This window comes from Micropterus dolomieu, linkage group LG02 (assembly GCF_021292245.1).
Source record: "Micropterus dolomieu isolate WLL.071019.BEF.003 ecotype Adirondacks linkage group LG02, ASM2129224v1, whole genome shotgun sequence".
NCBI lineage: Eukaryota > Metazoa > Chordata > Actinopteri > Centrarchiformes > Centrarchidae > Micropterus > Micropterus dolomieu.
This window is the reverse complement of record NC_060151.1, coordinates 15,892,688-15,911,175: the sequence shown is the minus strand read 5'-3', so window position 1 is coordinate 15,911,175 and position 18,488 is coordinate 15,892,688. Positions and strand designations below refer to the sequence as shown.

General features: G+C 40.4%; 1 protein-coding gene across 7 annotated transcripts in view; it reads right to left on the bottom strand.

Annotated features, from left to right (window-relative positions):
• Window positions 1–1,494: 1,494 nt before the first annotated feature.
• Window positions 1,495–18,488, bottom strand: part of LOC123983556 (P2X purinoceptor 7) — a 54,355-nt gene continuing 37,361 nt past the window's right edge. For 3 of the 7 annotated variants that reach the window (XM_046069823.1, XM_046069816.1, XM_046069830.1), the window contains exons 3-6: window positions 17,046–17,164; window positions 16,840–16,909; window positions 16,483–16,637; window positions 15,759–16,268 (exon numbers count right to left, since the gene is read on the bottom strand). In XM_046069823.1, coding sequence (XP_045925779.1) covers window positions 16,106–16,268; window positions 16,483–16,637; window positions 16,840–16,909; window positions 17,046–17,164 — 507 coding nt within the window. In that variant the 3' untranslated portion in view covers window positions 15,759–16,105. Of the gene's footprint in view, window positions 2,497–6,406; window positions 6,547–15,758; window positions 16,269–16,482; window positions 16,638–16,839; window positions 16,910–17,045; window positions 17,165–17,753; window positions 17,817–18,488 lie in introns of those variants that run through there. The other 4 variants (XR_006828222.1, XR_006828220.1, XR_006828218.1 and 1 more) reach the window with 4 other exon arrangements.

Genomic DNA, 18,488 nt, shown 5'->3' with positions numbered 1-18,488 from the left:
CATTTGAATTAAGTCTACTATAGAGCAGACCAAGTCCATATTACTTCACCAACTAACGCGACCCATGTTACTATCCTGTGTACCACTGTTGATTTAGTCTGCAAGAAAGGATGTAACGGTAAAAAGTAAATGTGGATCGATTTGTTTACTAACATTAGCCTATATTGATGCAGCCAGGAGCAGCCAGCTAAAGCTACAGTAGCTCGGACCTGCCGCTGTTTGCTTCGTAACGTTCAGTTTAGGTTTATTGTGGTTTTTATATACAGTCTATGGATTTTACCAATAATGTTACTCAGGTACACAGCTTCTCCACCTCAGTCGCTGTAACTAACGTGACCCACATAACATAAAACACTGCAACAAAACGGCCACAACAACCCAGAGGAGGAGCCATCCACTATCACTAGTTACAGTAAAGTTACTTACTGCGGTCTAACTGTTATAACTTGTGACACAATCCCGTTTTAATAGCCAGTCCAGCTCACTACCCGTTTCATTATCATCCAATACATTTAGCTGTGCTGACATTGCTGAGCCTCCGGTGACAGATTCACAGATAGTGAAGATAGTTACTGAAAGCAGCAGGTGAGCTAACGCTGTAGCATGTTGGCTAAATGCAGTAAATGTACCGTGATCATGTAACGAGCATGATTAGTTCAACCTGCAGCTGATAAAACTATTACTCTAACGTTGCAGTGGGAGTTTACCTGAGTTTCCAGCTCTGTCTGTCTATAGCTGCTGTCACTCTGCCTTTTTTTGGGAGTATTGTGCCGATATGCGGCTCGCTGCGCTGAATGAAGTAACGTTATGGCGCTGGTGTTGAGCTGCCTCTGAGACGGGAACTTTGAAGTAACAGAGCCTGAAAATGTCTGAGTGAAAAGCCACAGCCTGCATGCTGGTGCACGTGTACGAGCACAAGCCTGGTTGCAATCTTAGAACCGCACCTCTAGTGGCTGCTGGAAACTACATAATGCCCCTTTAAAAAGACCATGAGCACATGGACATGTAAATGCAATAGACTAGGGGCACTGTTTCACTCATTGCATTTGAATAAAGTTCACTGCAGAGCAGACTAAGTCTTTGAAAATGTAATGTCAAATGCTAATCTCATTTTCATTGTCACATAGTTAGAAAATTGCATTTTAATTTTAATTTTGACTTAAAAAGACTATAAGGACATGGACGTGTAAATGCAATAGACTGGGGGCGCTGTTTCACTCATTTCATTTGAATAAAGTCTACTATAGAGCAGACTAAGTCAAATTTTCATTTTAATATGGTCCTAGAATGCTCACACTGATGGTCGACCTGCTGGGCATTGCTGCCTGATGCAGCTCCACCGGTGCCTTTTGTGCAGGTGTGCTCCACCTCTTTGGGCATAAAACGGGTCATCAGCTGGGGACCACCAGTCACGGATGTTTCACTCCTTTAACCCCAGTACATCTCCTGGTGGCGGAGCGATGGCAGGGGTCACTCCCCATCCCTTATTCTTCCTCCTTAGCCACAGCCAAAAGCTGCCCCTCTCTGCCTCCTCTGCCAGTTCTTTAATGGCTTTTTGACACCCTGCTCCTGTACATCCCATTTCACGGAGCAGGCGAACCATTGAGGACCCAACGAAGCCCCTGCATCCCACTTCAACGGGACACGTGGTGGCTTTCCAGCCTCTCTGCAGTCTTCTACCAGGTCCGCATACTTGGCACGCTTCCGCTCGTTGGCAGCCTCCATTCCCTCCTCCCATGGGACAGTAAGCTCCACCAACAAGATGGTCTTGCATGGCTCTGACCACATGATTAGGTCTGGCCGGAGCAAAGTTTCTACGATCTCCCTGGGGAATTGGAGCTGCCTCCCCAGGTCGACCCTCATGTTCCACTCACTACCAGATGTTGCTCTCTGGTGAGGGTGGTTGATTTTTTCTCCGGCCCTTGCAAACAGGATGGGACTTCTCGTTGGCGCGGAAGGTCTACTATTAGCCTCCAGTCTACATGCCTCTGCCACCTCTGCTAGCTTCCTCAACACCAGATCGTGTCGCCACCTATAGCGGCCTTGGGACAATGCTGTCTTGCAGCCGGACAGGATGCAGGCTTGCATTGCTGGTACTGCAAAGGGGGCAAAGTTCTTCAGTGCCGAACCACTGGTGGAGGTTTCTGGGACAAGGTAGGGTGTCATAGGTGGATCTGATCAGGAAGCTGAGCCTGGCTTGGGGGATCTTCCACAGATCAGACCATGACAAGTGCCTGTCTGTGACACCTTCCCATGCCATCCAGCCTCCCTGCCGGCTCTGAGACACCGCCTTGATGTTAAAGCGCTCCTGCTCAGTCCTTTTCACTTCTGCCACCACCATGGCTCTCCGCTCTTCCTTGGAGGCCTTTGACCAGAAGAGGGGAGTCTCGCTCCTCCCGAGGCCTGCTCGATCCTCCTGGACTCTGCCGACTATTTCACGGTGTTTCAGCCTGCTAATTGCCATGTCGACCTCTTCCTGGGCTTTCCACTTCCTCCCTGTTTGTGAAAATGAAAATTATTGCATTTTCATTTTTACCTAAATAACACATACATATGTGGAAAATGTTATTGTGGGACTGCATTTAAATTTTCAAATTTGCATGATAATTTGATACTAGTCCCCTATACGCTCCCATAGTTTTACTTGTAACATAGTATTTTTTAATTGTGGTGCTGCTTTTAGTAAGTAAAAGATCTGAATATTTCTTCCACCACTGGCCACTGTACCGCACTCAACAGGATCTGACTGCTTAGGTTGACAGATGGGCTCTGTCCCTCCGTCTTTACTTCTTTTTGATCTTTGCTGTGTGTGACTGTCAGCCTGCCCCCCCTGCAGCTGTTGCAGGCAGGGTGAATGCCAGACGATGCAAGACCGTTGCAGAGATGCCAGCTGCCAGGAAGCCCTCAAACTGGCATTTCAGAAACTCCTGAGGGGCTGAGGTGGGCGTCTGTACTACACCACTCTGGATCATCGAGATCAAACTAACAGATTCAGTGTTTTATGGTAAATTGCCTTTGAAATCATAAATTTCTTTTATTCATTTGTCCGGGTTCAGGAGATGGGCTGTGTCAACCTAAACTTGGCTCTATTTAGACGCATTTATGACAAGTTGACAGTCTGTTCACATGCACCAGTGTTTTTGAAATGAATTTTGAATTTTCTCAACCCACACGCGATCAACTTTAAAAGTATTTGACAAACTTTGTTGTCCGGGGGTTAAAAATTACCAACCCACAGTGCACTAGTGTGGATGGAGATGAGAAAAACATATATATTGGTTTATTGATGTAGAAAATTGAATTACGTAGTAGTGATTTAGTAGTGAGCATGTATCAGTGTTGTTGTGTCAAAAGAAGTGCAAGACTGTAATCATGCAGCGTAGGAAAGAATCTGCCAGTGACATTTCACAGCTCAATCATTTTTTTTCATCAATTGTCTGTCTATTGAATTAGAATTGAATCAAGTTGATGGAAGGGGGTAATTTTAGCGGAAATAAGCAAATTGCACACTAAGGCATGCAGAAATCAGACAAAAAAAAAAAGCAAAGAACTGTCAGACATCTCAGTGTTCTGTCTGACAGTTCTTTACTTTAAATTTTTTTTAACCTAATGTAGCTTCACTAATCTGCTGACAGACACATTAAAAAGGCATGACAGTTTCAGGCAACAGGGTCTCACCATCTGAGGTTGGATGATGTAACAGGGTCATGCATTGCACTCATATACACTATTCATAATGTGTGTCCTACAATATAAAGTGCAGGCACGGTGCTATAGAACAGAACATTAAAACTACAGCTGACGCAGCTGATCTGCTTCATTATGAAACACAATCTGTCCTTGTGTGAGAAACACAAAGTAAATGAAAGCACCATGGTGAGACTGGAGAGAGAGAGAAAAAAAGTCAACTATTGGCCACTCAAAGAGTGAGAGAACAAGAAAGATGAGATATTGCAGCTTTTGGCTTAGGATAAAAGACAAAAGGGTGTTGTTGTGATGATGAACAGAGGATGAAAATAGAAAAAGCAGACAAACAAGGCTCACTGCGAGAGTCTGGTATTTCAGAGAAGGTTCTTGCAAGGTCTGGTGCGACCGCTGCTCTGGCCTCCCCCTCGTCTCTCTGGGTGTCTGATCCCAGCTCAGACGCGCTCTCTGTGCCACAATTTGTCTCCACTAAGTGTAAGAATTCAACACATCTTCTCACAAATCTCTGTACAAGCAAGAACGCTGGCTGAGTCTTTCATTTGGCATGTGTTAGTTTGTTTCCCTGTCCTGTCTGTTCTTTGTTTCAGCTCCCTTTTTTGTCATTCTTTATTATCTCTGCTTTCCTCTTTCTTTCTTTCACTCTTAAACTCTTTTCTCCCTCCTAATCCTCATGTACCTTTGAGACTGTGCTCCCCGCCTCGCTTCATTTCAGGCTTCAGGCTGTTTTAATGCACCAATTAGTCTGTTTTCTTGACTCATACAAAGTGAAAAGAGCAGGAGGGGGGTAGAGTCTTTGGGACAAAACAAAATGATCATAACCTTTTATCCAGAGAACAAACGTCTGACTAGACTGAAAGCTAACAAACAAATACAAAACAGCTAATGGGCCATTTGTGAGTGGTTTATAATGAGTCACTGCCCTCAATGTGTGGGACCAGCTATTGACACCGACCCGTGAACACACATACACAAAAAGAACTTTTGACCCCAGTCTTGGCCAAGTGGAATTGATTTGATTGGCCTTTGGCTCCCAGCAGCATCCCACCTGCCAGAGGTCAATGCTCCATTGACCTCTGGCACAACATGTCAGTTTGGGCCCTTCTACAGAAATCTCTCGTGGGCTGCTTTTAAACAGAATCCTTGGTGAGGTAAGTACATTCAAAGCTGTGACCTGCGCCTCTGACATCCCAGTGGATACCTTATGCTGTCATGAATATGGTCATGAATATTCAATGCTCGGTTTCTTCCTTTCTCATGGAGTCTTGAGAGGCAATGTTCCACCGGCTGTTCTTTTCCACTGACTTAAAGAGGTGCCATATGCTTTAAAATGTCTCCTCACTGTAAGAATCCCTTTGACAAACCTGGTGGTCTTAGACAATACATAAGTTTTATTTAATCTTAAAAGAAATAGTAGGAGGAATGTAAGAATAAACATTTGGGGAAATATGCTTATTTGCTTTCTGGCGGAGCTAGATTAAAAGATGGTTACTTCTCTCATATCTTTTAAACATTACAAAGATTTAGCTTACGCTTATATCCAAAGGGAATTACAATTGCTCTATATGTCAGAGGTCAGAGGAGGGAGCAACTACGGGTTAAATGTCTTGCTCATTGGCTAATGTGTGGCAGTGGGAATTGAACCCTGGTCTTCCACATCAAAGGCATATGTCTTATCCACTGTTCCATCAAAAACCCTGTATGTGTAATATTATATACTGCTCTCTGTGTCTAACACAGGACACTTGCAGTTTGACTGTTTGCAGTATGTGTAAGCATCACCTTACATGAAAAGTTATAATTTATATTGATGTGTTCAGAGAGTATATGCATGTCAATTCCTCACGTACAGCACGTTGATGTAATAGCTATCCACCATGCCCACTGAGATACTGCTGCCCTATATCCTGCTCCCTAATAGTTGTCTTCTCCAGTCTACCTGGCCTGTCCATTGTATCTATGTCACATGGATGTATGACAGCCCTGAAGCTATGCACTGCCACCATCATGGAGCACTTGACATCTTCATGTATTTATGACTCTATTAAAAAGCGGCACAAGGACAAGGGGTTGGGGCACTATGGCATGCCATTCTTCCTTCTCGCTATTTTTTCTCCATTTCTCTCAGTCATTAGCTCAGATTTATGTAGCCACCCACTGATAGGAGTATATAAATGTATGGTTAATATATAAATGAGTTGGGATGTCATTCTTACATGACCCGTATGTCATTTATCACCAACATTAATGTACAATGCCTGAATTATTGCAGCCTCGATTCGAGGTCTTCTCTTAACTCTGTTTTACGATAACAGAGAAATTATTTGAGAGAATTCATTAGAATAATACACAATGCATACATTAAGCCACTGTATAATGTACCAGATGGTCCATTGTGCCTTTGTGCCTGCTGCTCACATTGGTGTTCAAAAGCCTGACATGTGGCCATATTAAAGGGTAGACGAAAATGCAGTTCTCAAAGAGGCAAAGAGACTGGTTAACTGAATGTCAGCCTCTGAGAAGTTACTGAAGATGATGACCCTTTCACACTAGTGCGTGTGTATTAAATAATCTTTATGAGGACAAAGAATTTGGCAGTTATGAAATCATAACCCTCACAACATACGGGAGACAAATGTGTGAGTGCTACTTTCGTGTGTTTGTGCATGCTTTTAGTATTCTGCGTTCAATAAGCCCATTTTACCTGCCCTTGCAATCATCTCCTCCATTCAGCCTGACTATCCACAAGATAGTAGCTGTGCAGAGTCTGTCACCTCAATCTGCTCCGCAGGTCCAAACGTTTAAACCTCACCGGAGGCCAATAGGTTACGTTTGTTGAGTTTCCTGGGAAGTGATGAAAGGATCGCATTGTAAGTGGGTGATAAGTGGTGGCGTAATAATATAATAATAATAATAATAATCTTTATTTGTAGAGCACTTTTCAAAAACAAGTTACAAAGTGCTTTAACAAGTGTAAAGACAATAATACCCATGAGACAATAATACAAAAACAACCCCCGTTTTGCGTTTCAAAACTCTGGAGGGTGTGTGGTGTATAATATATGTGCATTTGACGCATATACCTACACATGTCCTATATAAGCTATGTTTGATGTACAGAGAGACAGAGTGGTCATCGGGCTGGGTCACTCTCCAAGCTGCTGCAGAGCTTGTAATTGATGCTGAACTCCTTGATGTAATAAACTTTTATGACCAAGATCAGTGTCAAGCGGATTTCTTCTCAACAGCATTATTGTTCGGACACCACTGGCGTTTTAGTGAAGGTGGGCCAAAACGGAGGACTTTAGAAATGATGACACAACCGCTCACGCAACGTTTTTGACATGGTATTTTTATTAAAATATTATAGTCGCAGCTAAAACGCTGGTGTGGACGGAGATCGTGTTCGTTTTAATTCTCCGTTTGTAAACTAAAATGGAGTAGTGTGGATGGGGCCTTAGCGTGTTCTTGGGTTTAAAAAACACAGGGATGTTGTGTTTGTTTAAAATCCCCCTGAGTTTCTCTGATACTCCAGACACACATGTATGGAATCACAATGTTGTTGTGATTGACCTTTTCCTCATCCCCTGTAGTTTTGTCCTTCCTGGATCTTGTGGCTGTTTTAGCGTTATGAGAATATCGCGTGAAGACATGCTGGTAGCAACAGCGGAAACAGCAGATAAGTCGTGAGTTACATGTTAGCTACATCAGAACTTATTCTGCAAAAGTTTTTCCATTTCCCATTTAACGCATTAATACCTACAAATAATTATTACGTAGATGACAATAGGAGCACACACAATGGAGGTGGCAGTATTTAAATGAGGGTTTTGCGTGTTTTAATGGTTCCGCCATGGAGAGTCGGGAGGGAAAGCAGCCACTGCGTAAAAACCTTGGTTTGTTTCATGTAACAAGGCAGCAACACCTCAAAATATCTAGATAAAAGTCTATTACATTGTATGCTGTGTGACCATAAACTTCAGTTACCACAGTCAGAAAAAAATAGTTTAGCTGGATATCATGTACAATGTGTTTTAAACATGAGTAGCTAACCTTAGTCTAGCTCATCATGTCTGAGGTCACAAATGCACTGGCAGTCAAACTTCATGCCAAGTGTTATTGTAGCTGTCATCAGCTGGTTATACAGTTTAAGTTCAGTTCATAATGTCAATTAATGTAAGAATAATTTCTGTTTAAAAACCACATTTTTATTTGGTAAGTTGAATATAGTTAAGAGCATGCACATAACAACAAAGTATGTCTAAAGAAACATGTAATGTATGTTATAGCGAAACTAATATTCTTGTGTCACATTGGGGTCGGGTCATTATTAGTGGCACTCTATTAGCATTAGAGGGAGAACGCCTGACCGATCCGACGGAGGGTGATGGCTGTAGCTCCGTTGCTGTTTATGAAAGATGTTTAAAGATGTTTAGAGATTTCTTAAGTAAAGAAGATCAAGCTGGACGGTTCCTTTTTTATTCCCCTTGAGTTAACGCGGCCAATGAGTTCTCACGACATGCTTTCTGACTTGCAAGGAAAACTTTTTAACTTGCAATCAATAAGGACAAATTAGCAATTAAAACTTTTTGTGACACAAAAAAAGGCCCGTTTATTCTTAATTACAAACTTATAAATGTGCTCTCAAAACATTATTTATTTGCTTGCGTTAAAAACACACAAAAATACCTTCATACCCATCCTGCCTAAGATTGCACTAAGTACTTGGGACAGCACACCTGAAAAACTGCTTTGGGAATCAATAGCAGAAACAGCTACAATAAGCTGGAATAACCCAGACGCGAGGACAGGGTGCGAATGACAGGGAGCCAGGGGAATAAGACTTGAGCTCCCCCAAAAACATGATTTGTGAAATTTCCGGGGGTCTCTAAAATATTGATAGGATGCTATTGGTCATTAATTTCTATATTTCTGTATCATCATGGATCATGCGTAAAATCAGGAGCATCGTGCTTCAGCATGAATGTTAATACAACAGTATTGCCAAAGAAAATACAAATAAACTATTCAATTAATATAGTTAGTCGAATAAATAAAATAATTGTATTTCTATATATTTGATATAGAATAATATTAACATTTTTAATTTCTCTACGTCTTCTTTCATTATGGCTGCGTCTCCTTCTCACAGTGATAACAGCAGCCACAACATTTTTGGCAGTTTGCACCTTCCTTTCAAACGTATTAAATACAGAAGCTGTTGCACTCGAATGAAATAGCATTTTTTCTTGTTAGATCACATTGCGTGTAGTAAGTAAATGTATCTGCATGTTACCTATCTATTATTTTTCACAATATAATTGAAACGCTCCAAATTGCATCTTCATTAAGGCAAAAGTAGTTGAACAACAGGTGTTGCACTTTTGAAAGACGTCATTTTCTGTGCACACCGTTAGTAGATCAGCCTACATGTTAATTTGCTGGTGATAACAAGTTTGCACATGTTTTTACTTGCGCAATCCTTAAGTAAATCTGGCCCTAACTGTTTTTCGAGGCAAAAACCACCTCAAGCAAGCGTAAAAATCTTTTTTCAGATTTTGCCGTTTCCATCAAGTTTTTCTAATGCGATACTTCAAAATGCGCATAAAAAAACATTGATGGAAACACGGCTACTGACACGTAAGTACCAGCTTTGCAGGTCATGCACTCTGCTTAACTCGGATCCCGACCGAGACCTAAGAGAAAGATCAAAGCAATGCAAAAACACACACAATGAATGCTGACTGTAGAAAGCAGATGCCGAATCCCGGACATTTTTGGGTCATTTAGAAATCCGGACGCATTGTTTTAGGTTCCAAAACGAGGACATGTCTGGGAAAAAGAGTACGTATGGTCACCCTAACTAATACTAATATTTTATGTGGAATGTTGAACTGTGTGAAAGCAATTATCCAACTCCACTATTTGTGAAATGCACGAAAATTTAAAAAGAATATCATGGGGTCTCCTGTTATTTTTAATGTTAATCTCAGGAGTTTTAGATGTTTTTTTGTAGGATGTTGTCCCTGTAAAAATAAGCTAAACTACCATTTGCCTTGTAATTATTTACATTAGGGAATTTTTCTTTTTCATTGGGCTCCTAAATTTCTTTGTGCTCCTAAAGCACATGTACTCCTCAGGAAAAAGGTTAATGTGGAGCCCTGGTTTTGGATAAAAGCTGCTGATGTAAATGCAGCCCTATACCATTCACTTAAATATGCCAGTCTTTGTTCAAAGATAATAGTGGCCAGAGGTGGAAATTTGATTTTTGGCCATCTGCATGAAAACAGATGTTGTACATTAACCAGACCTCTACAATGCATCTAAGTGCATTCTCAAATTTCCTGCCTTAACCATATTTCTCCCAATAACCTAGTTTCATTTAAAATACTTTAATTAAGATTTAAAAAACTCATAGCTGCTTAATTTGACAGCAAGAGGGAATGTTAAACTTCACAGAACACACTAGATATGAAGAAAAACATACTCATTGTACTCAGTGTGCTCATGTATATGTAAGATATGATTTATTTAGCACACATTCACCATGTAACTACACATCAGAGCATAATGCTGCTTATATGTCTACTCTGACACGTGTATGTAAAGTATGAAAAAGTACAAATCAGTAACAAATAACTGTATATTGAATCGTGTTTCACCAAACTTCTCAAGACTCTCCAAAACACCTCAGCAGTGCAAGCATTATGAAAACTGTCAGGAAACTCCAAGGAGGGTATAGCAGCCTATCCACCAGTGTGTTCATTATTTTTGTCTAAACAAAATGTAGAGCCACATCTTGAAGAAAATTAGTGCATGAATTGATGTAACTCTGTAGAAAAGATTTAGTGATCTGATCTGCAGAGGACTGCACATCTGCATTCACCCCGAGATAAAGTAAAAGATAGACATTAAAGTAGTCAGACGGAGGTGAGTGGACAGCTGTTTAGCAGGCAGCTGCCAGTTGCCACATTATGTACACTTTCATCAAACAAACAAATATCACCATAAACATACACATTGATGAATACACAAACATACGCACATAATTCTCTGGAGAACACAGAAGCTATTTAAAATCAATAATTGTGAGTAACTAGGGGAGAGCGGGGTAAGTTGTCTCGTGTGTAAGTTGCCACACTGCTCATAACTCCAACACTAGAGGCTCTATGTCAAAAATCAAATAGCCATTTTGTGTGACTTCTCTTTCTATGTTCAACTTCCTGTTCACATGTGGTCAAGGTCACTCTAATCTGAGGTGAACACAATTTTATTGTTTTTTTGCTTTAAAAGTAAAACATTTGCACTTTTATGTATTCCAACCTTATTAGGTATGAATGTTCAAAATGATAACTTTGCACAAAGCTAACTTTGAGATTTAGCCAACATTAGCACACATGTCAGTTTGGGGCAAGTTGTCTCAATGACTTTGGGGCAAGTCGTCACATGTGGTTATTGCCCCAGTACAAATAAACACATAGAACATGCTCAAAAAACGTGTGAAGTTGTGTAATTACCTCTGACACAAGTATTAAATGATACTGTAAATAGAATATTATGCTCTGTAGTTTACAGCAGCAGCCATATGCCCGGACAAGACTGAATTCATGACAGAGTATATACGGTCTTATACCGTAGGCATGTAGAATGTTAGTAGATACAAACACACACACACACACACACACACACACACACACACACATTACATGACCCAGTTTTTAATTTAGGTAGGCAACAAGGGTAATAGACGAATAAGCTTGTAATTAATTTGTAATTGCAAGGAGGAATGTGTTTTTGAAGAAAGGAAGAAAATTATCAACAGAAGACAGAGAATGATAGTACACCACCTGACATAATGTTAAAGGCAGTCAGGTAGGTGAAGTTGAAGAACAAATCAATCAGAAGCACAGCTAAGGATTTTGACATAAGCTGCTGACATCTCTTTTGGCCTCATCTATGTGGAGCCATTTTCATACAGTATTCGAAAGAAGATGTGGTTTAAGTGTGTGAAATGCAACAAATGGGCCTGCGATGCTTGCACCTCAGGCCAGGCAATTTATGTGTGCCAGAACTGTGATTCTAAACACATGTCTGATTAGTCAGATACATATGTAGGTCGTACAAAAATGCACATTGTTGCATTCGTGTGTTTAAACACTACATCTGTTTAGTTAAGAAGTTATAAGTTTAAGCAAGTTATCTGCAGCATTACATTCAATTACCATATATCTAATTGCAATCCAGAGAACATTTGATTTTAAAGTTCAAAGAAAGAGGTTGTCCCACTTAAAGAGGTGGTATTATGCTTTTTGGCCTTTTCCCTGTCCTTTATTGAGTTATATATCTTTTTAGTGTATGTAACAGGTTTGCAAAGTTAAAAAGCCCAAAGTCCAGCCCAAAGGGAGTTCCCATCTCCCACAGAAAGCTCTGCTCAGAACCGCTTGAAAACAGCTCGTTTGTAGTCCAGCCCTTCACTTCCTTGACTTGTGACGTCACAATGCAAACGCGTCAAAGCTTGCCAAGCAGCTAGTGGGTCAGGCACACCCTCAAATCAAGCTAGTCTGAGTGGAGGCCCTTTGACTTTAGTAAGTGAAATCGCCATGTCGAGACGCTGTGTTCTTCGTTGTGAGGGGCAAACATCTATGCATCGCCTTCCAAAGGATGACTTCGTCAAGAATCAGAGGTTGAAATTCATTTTTAACACGATTCCTCAGAAGTACAACCAGTACCTCGTCTTGTGCTCTAATCATTTCACCGAGGACTGCTTCCTGAACCGGCAACAGTTCAACTCCGGATTTGCGCAATGTTTAGTCCTAAAAGACGATGCAACTCCGACTCTGTTTGGGCCTGGACATTCACAACCTCAACCTGTAAGTATGCTTTATTGGTTACGAATTATATTTAAAATAAACACGGCAATGTAACTTCACAGAGTGTTTCAAGTGCGGAGTTGTAAATGTTGGCTAACACAGCTAAAGTTATAACTATAATGCTACACCCGATGTGGAAGCTACTGAGCAAACGTTCAAATTGCTTGGCCAATTTGTGCATAAAATTGAGTTTAAATATGGTGATTTTTGTAGTGGTTTATTGTATAAGATATGGAACAATGATGTTGTGGACTAATGAGTAACTTATTCCATCTGCTAGGTTATGGTCGCAGTCAAATGTAGGCCTCTGCTAACTTTGTAGCTTTTGCGTTCGAATGGTTGTCCTTAAAAGTTTTTTTTACCCCACAAGGAACATGTGTTTTTACATACAACTGTATTTAACAAAAGGACTGCTTTTTCGATTCAAACATGTTGTATTGTGTCCAAGTGTGCATGTGGATGTATGTGTAGAAAGTTAGCTACGTTCCAGGTTGCGATGTAAGTGCACCAAAACACTGTAGGCTAATTTGGGGAGACAGGGGAGAAGAACGTTAGCATCGTAGATACTGAATCTTTTCATGTGATTTCAAAGTTGATATGCCTTCTTATCATAGAGTACATCTCAGCAGCAACCTGGAAACCTAGACATCTCCACCACATTCCAGGAAAAAGGCTGCCAGACGGAGCCACCACAGAAAGTCTCAGTGGGCACACAATCAGCTCCAAAAATGATTACAGGCGGCACACGGCTATCGATGGTAACACTAAGAGCTTCCATGAGAAGCAAAGGTAAATATTAAATCACTTTTAGTTTAAATACAATACCTGGGAATGTCCTAATGTACAACAGTTATGTTGACTGTAAAATATAAATAATAGTCCTATATTCTTTAAATGTATGCATCTAATTTTGTCCTTCACAGGCACCCAGGCAACGACATCTTGTGTTAGTGTTTATACTGAAACCACTTCAAGTTACAAAGATTTCAGCCAGATGTCTTCTACACCCATAAGGCCCCAAACTTTTAGACCTAGCAAGAGACCTCATCTTGAGTTGGAGGAGGAGGAGGAAGAGGGAGACTGATCGATGGAGTTGCCAGCTGAGCCACATGACTCAACATACAACCCTGGTGACTCTGTACTAACTGAGGAATCTGACATGTCGTAAGTTTGTTATTTTAATTACATGTTACTATGAGTTATCAAGGGAAATGTGATAAATATATCTATAGCTTCTATCTATCTCTCATGTAGTATTCTTTATCTTTTTTTTAGGTTTGAGCCAGTGTCCGCATACGGGGATACTAAGTATATAGTTTTTGAAAGCTGCCTCATGGAGCGTTTTCAAAGCTGTCCTGTCTGCAAGAGGCAGTGTGATGTCCACCGAAGAAGAATGGGAACATATGTGGCTTTCACACAGGTCTGCCCACACTGCAATTACTCAAGACAGTGGCAGAGCCAACCTAATGTAGGAAGTACTCCTGTCAGCAACCTTCACATGTCTGCGGCAACATACAGTATTTCACCGGTGGATCCTTCACCCAATTGGAAAAGGTATTGCTATCAGCATTCGTAGCATATTAAAATTGCAATCAGTGTAAGCTTTCCACAACCTTACAATTTTCATTTATCTATAGATATGCAAGGCCATGAATCTCCAGATCTTCCAGTATGATACCTTCAAGAGGCATGCTAGGAGTTTTCTGGAGCCAGCCATAATCCACAAATGGTAGACTGATCAGCAAAGTGTTTTGCAACAGATAAAGCAGGGGGGAAAGGTTGCAGTCAGTGGAGATATGCGAGCTGACTCACCTGGTAAGAAAAAATGACAACAAAATCTGTTCTTAAAAGCATTGTACTTAAAAATTCAATTTCAGTTGCAAAGCAATGTCTTTTTTTGTTATTTTATCTCCAGGGCATTCAGCAAAATATGGGAGCTACACACTGACGCACCTGGACGATAACACAATTATTGACCTCCAGCTTGTTCAGATGTGTAAGATTTAGTGATTTGAATTTTTGATTGCAGAAAGGTGATTCAGTATGTAGCTTCCTCACATTTACACTATGCAATTTTCTTCGCACCACAAGAGCAATGAAGTAGGTGGCAGTTACCACATGGAGAAGGAGGGCCTTAAACGCTGCCTGGATCTACTGGATTCAAACGGTTTGGTGGTGGACTACATTGTCACTGACCATCATCCACAGATTGAGAAGTATCTGAGGGAGCGCAACATCACTCAGTACTATGATGTGTGGCACTTTGAGAAAGGTATGTGTTCATCCTTGTATATGTCAGTGTGCCTCATTGACATATTCTTCATTCACTTTGTGTGTTTTGTCGCTGTTACAGATCGTACCTATTAATTTATTGCATATATACACTTTATATCAGGGTTGTCAAAGAAACTCGACAAACTTTCCAAAAACAAGGACTGTGTGGTGTTGAAGAAGTGGCTGACTTCGTCAACATCAGGGCCCGAATTTGGTAGCCAAGTGGATGTCGATAGTGAACCACATCCAAAACGTCCACGTGCATGAAAACCCTCTCTTTCCTAAATGTGAACATCCTGATCGAGTATCAAAGGATACCAGTAAATGGTTCCAACCAGGTATGTAAAGAAAAATGTGCATTCCATATATACCTTGAAAATGTGTAACTTTTTTGGCTTTCATATCATACATGATGTTAAAAACCCCTAATATCACCTCAAATCTGTCTTTTGTAAAGCCAAATTATTGTTGTGTGTATATTGTGTAAATTAACACAAGTTTTTGTTATGTTACTCAAGGGTCAGTGGCACTCCACAAAGTTGACAAAATTTTAATCAACAAGAGGGTTGTCAAAGATATGGAGAAGCTGAGCCACCACTACCAAACATCATCCCTGGGGGCCTTACACAGCTTAATCCTACGCTTCACACCCAAGAATGTGGTTTTCCCTTCCATGGGCATGCTGTGCAGGTAGAGACAAAAAAAAGTCTAACTACAAAATTATTGTATGGGTCACTTAATTTTGCAATTCCATTTTTATAGGTTGTACCTCGCAGCTATGCACTACAATGAAAATTCGGGCCGTGAGCAAGCCACAACAACCACAGGACAACCGGTCTTCAAAGTTGTATTTCCCAAGTCCAAGAAAGGTGAGGGGACCGCAAGACCATTAAAAACAGAACCTACATACAGTAAGTTGTAAAATACTTTTATTGTTACAAAACGTATTGAATAATAAATAGTGACAATTACAATAGGTACAAGTTATGTAAACATAACAAAAAAAAACAACTTATGGCCACCTTATAAATATGTAAAAAGGCAGTGGATTCTGAGAACAGTCTGTAAACACTTCAGTGATTGTCTGCATTATTTCACAGAATATGTGGAAGAACTGATTAAGCTGGTCTTCAAGGAGGTTTTTGAAGACCCGGCGCCATTTGTTGAGGTGCTAAAGACTTTCCCCATCCCCAAAGACCTGACATCAGAGTTTGAGAGACCGTCAAAGGAGGAAGTGGTTGCCCGCCATGTGTCCCGCTTTAGTTAAGGGGCGGCCGGAAACCTACATACTGCCCCTCCGGATCAGGAAACTGCTGGCGTATTCGGAGTACAACGCACGACGGGATGACCACTCTCACGCTCCTTCCCAAGTAGCCCCAGCACCAGCTGACAAAGCTACGATAGGCAAGGTGCTTGTAGCGCCTGTATGGACAGGGTTGGACCAAATTGATAAACATTACTCACTGTATTTATGTCAATTCTTTTTTTTTATCAGGTATCATTTTTTATTTATTTTTTGACATTTGCTAATAAAACTAACTTTATGAAAACATTGACATTGTAATTTATTTAGTTCCTTGGTTGCTGTGTTATAAATTACTTTGGGGACAGTTAATTACATGTTATAAAAACTTACTCTTCTTCTGTTCGACGCCTCAAAGGTCCGTAGTCTGCTTGATATATGTTGTGGATGTTCTGCAAGGTGTAGTAGTTCAAACACTTTGGCTCCAGGCCTGGATGGTGAACCATGCAGGTTGGAGGGTCAGGAACCTGTTGCATTCGTCTAACAACCTAAAAACAACAAGTCATTTAGACTCACTTCTCTCTGTTTCTTAGGTTAACAAGGTTAACTTTTGTAATACTTTCTAACACAGGCAACGTTAGTGAAAATATCCTATAATTGTTGTTGTGCATGACAACATTGCCTATAACCTTAGGTGTGTGCTACTGTTGATGTTTGCTACACAACGTTGTAACTGATTATAATAAGTACTTTTCGTATTTCTTGGCAACAGACGTTTTCAACTTCGGTGGGCATTGTCGAGCAGTTTTCACAAGCACACCTAAATATTAAATTAAAAAAACGTTAGACAACCTCCAGGCAGTCAGTAAACATTAAGCTGATACTGTAAGGTAGAGGAAGAGCTCGGTTAAAACGTTACGTATGAAAGATAAATGTGTTACAGATTAATAACTTACCACTCGGAAACGTCTTGTGTAACCCTCTGCGTCAGTCTGTAGACTGAGTGTGTCCCTTTTGTGTCTATGGCGTGGAAGGATGGCACGGCCACACAGGACTTGCTCTCACTCTGGTTCTCCTTTTTATTAGGTATAAAAAAAATTAAAAAAAACAGCACACAATCAGTAACTGTGTGTTATGCAACTGCAACCATCAGATCTGTAGCTTGGAAGTGTTTCCTTTTTTTCACAAAAGACTAATATAAAATACATTTTCACAGTATTATAGTCTTTTTCTGTCCATACTAGTATAAACCAAACACAGGATCGTATAGTGGTAGTATTATGTATGATTTCTAAAGAGCATCTAAACAATGAGAGCAATTTTCTTCTATACCCACAATAAAAATCCTCAAACATTCCAAACAAACATTTTGACCATAGACAATTAATAGAACATCTCATATTTTATACAGTGCAACATGTTACTGTCATATTACAAAAACCTCGCATCGACATCTTAAGAATGAAAATAATAAGTTTACTTCTACACTTGACCACGTCCTTCTAGAATTCCACAATGGGTCATAGATAAAATGTGAAACACCATTAGCTCATTGAAGCCAACAAAAGTTTTCATTTCACACAACCCACATTAAATTCTTATATTGGAGTTGCAAGATTTGAATGCAATGACAATATGTGAATACTACATTTAACAAAGCCTACCTGGTATAAAAATCAACAGCACACAATCAGTAACTGTGTGTTATGCAACTGCAACCATCAGATCTGTATAAAAAGGAACATAACAATTATCATCCAAAATAACTACTAAAACATCACGGTCGGTTAGCAAGCTAGCAAGCAGGTGATTAGCTAACCAGCTAACGTTAGCTCAACCTACGACTGAAAGTGCTACTTGTAAATAAAGTTACTATTTCTGCATGTACGTGTCAGTTACTTTAAAATTACATGCTAGTAGTGCTTACAGTCAAAATACATGTTACCGATAGTCATGAAACCAATTTTAAAACATTAAACATGGAAATATTGATCACAACGTTGCTCACATGCATCTACCTCTAGCTTGGAAGTGTTTCCTTTTGCTAGAGGCACGTATGATACGTGAGAAAGAACCCTGTGTATGCAGTTGCGCTATTAATCCACCAGGTGGCTCCAAAACTACATAATGTAACACAAGCATGTCAATTTTGTAGAAATTCACAAGCGATTATTTTTAACACTGTTACACCCACCCCCACAGAATTTTGCCGAAAATCCTAGATATGCGAAACATTACAGTCACCATAAAACATCGGGAAAAAAAAACTTAACCTGATGTGGTCCAACTCAATGAGTATCCCCAAAAGGAAGGAGAATGGCGCCTAACTCTCCACCAGCTTCTGGAAGTAGGATGCAGTCTACACCCCACACAAACCACGACCCATACGTTAAAAAAAA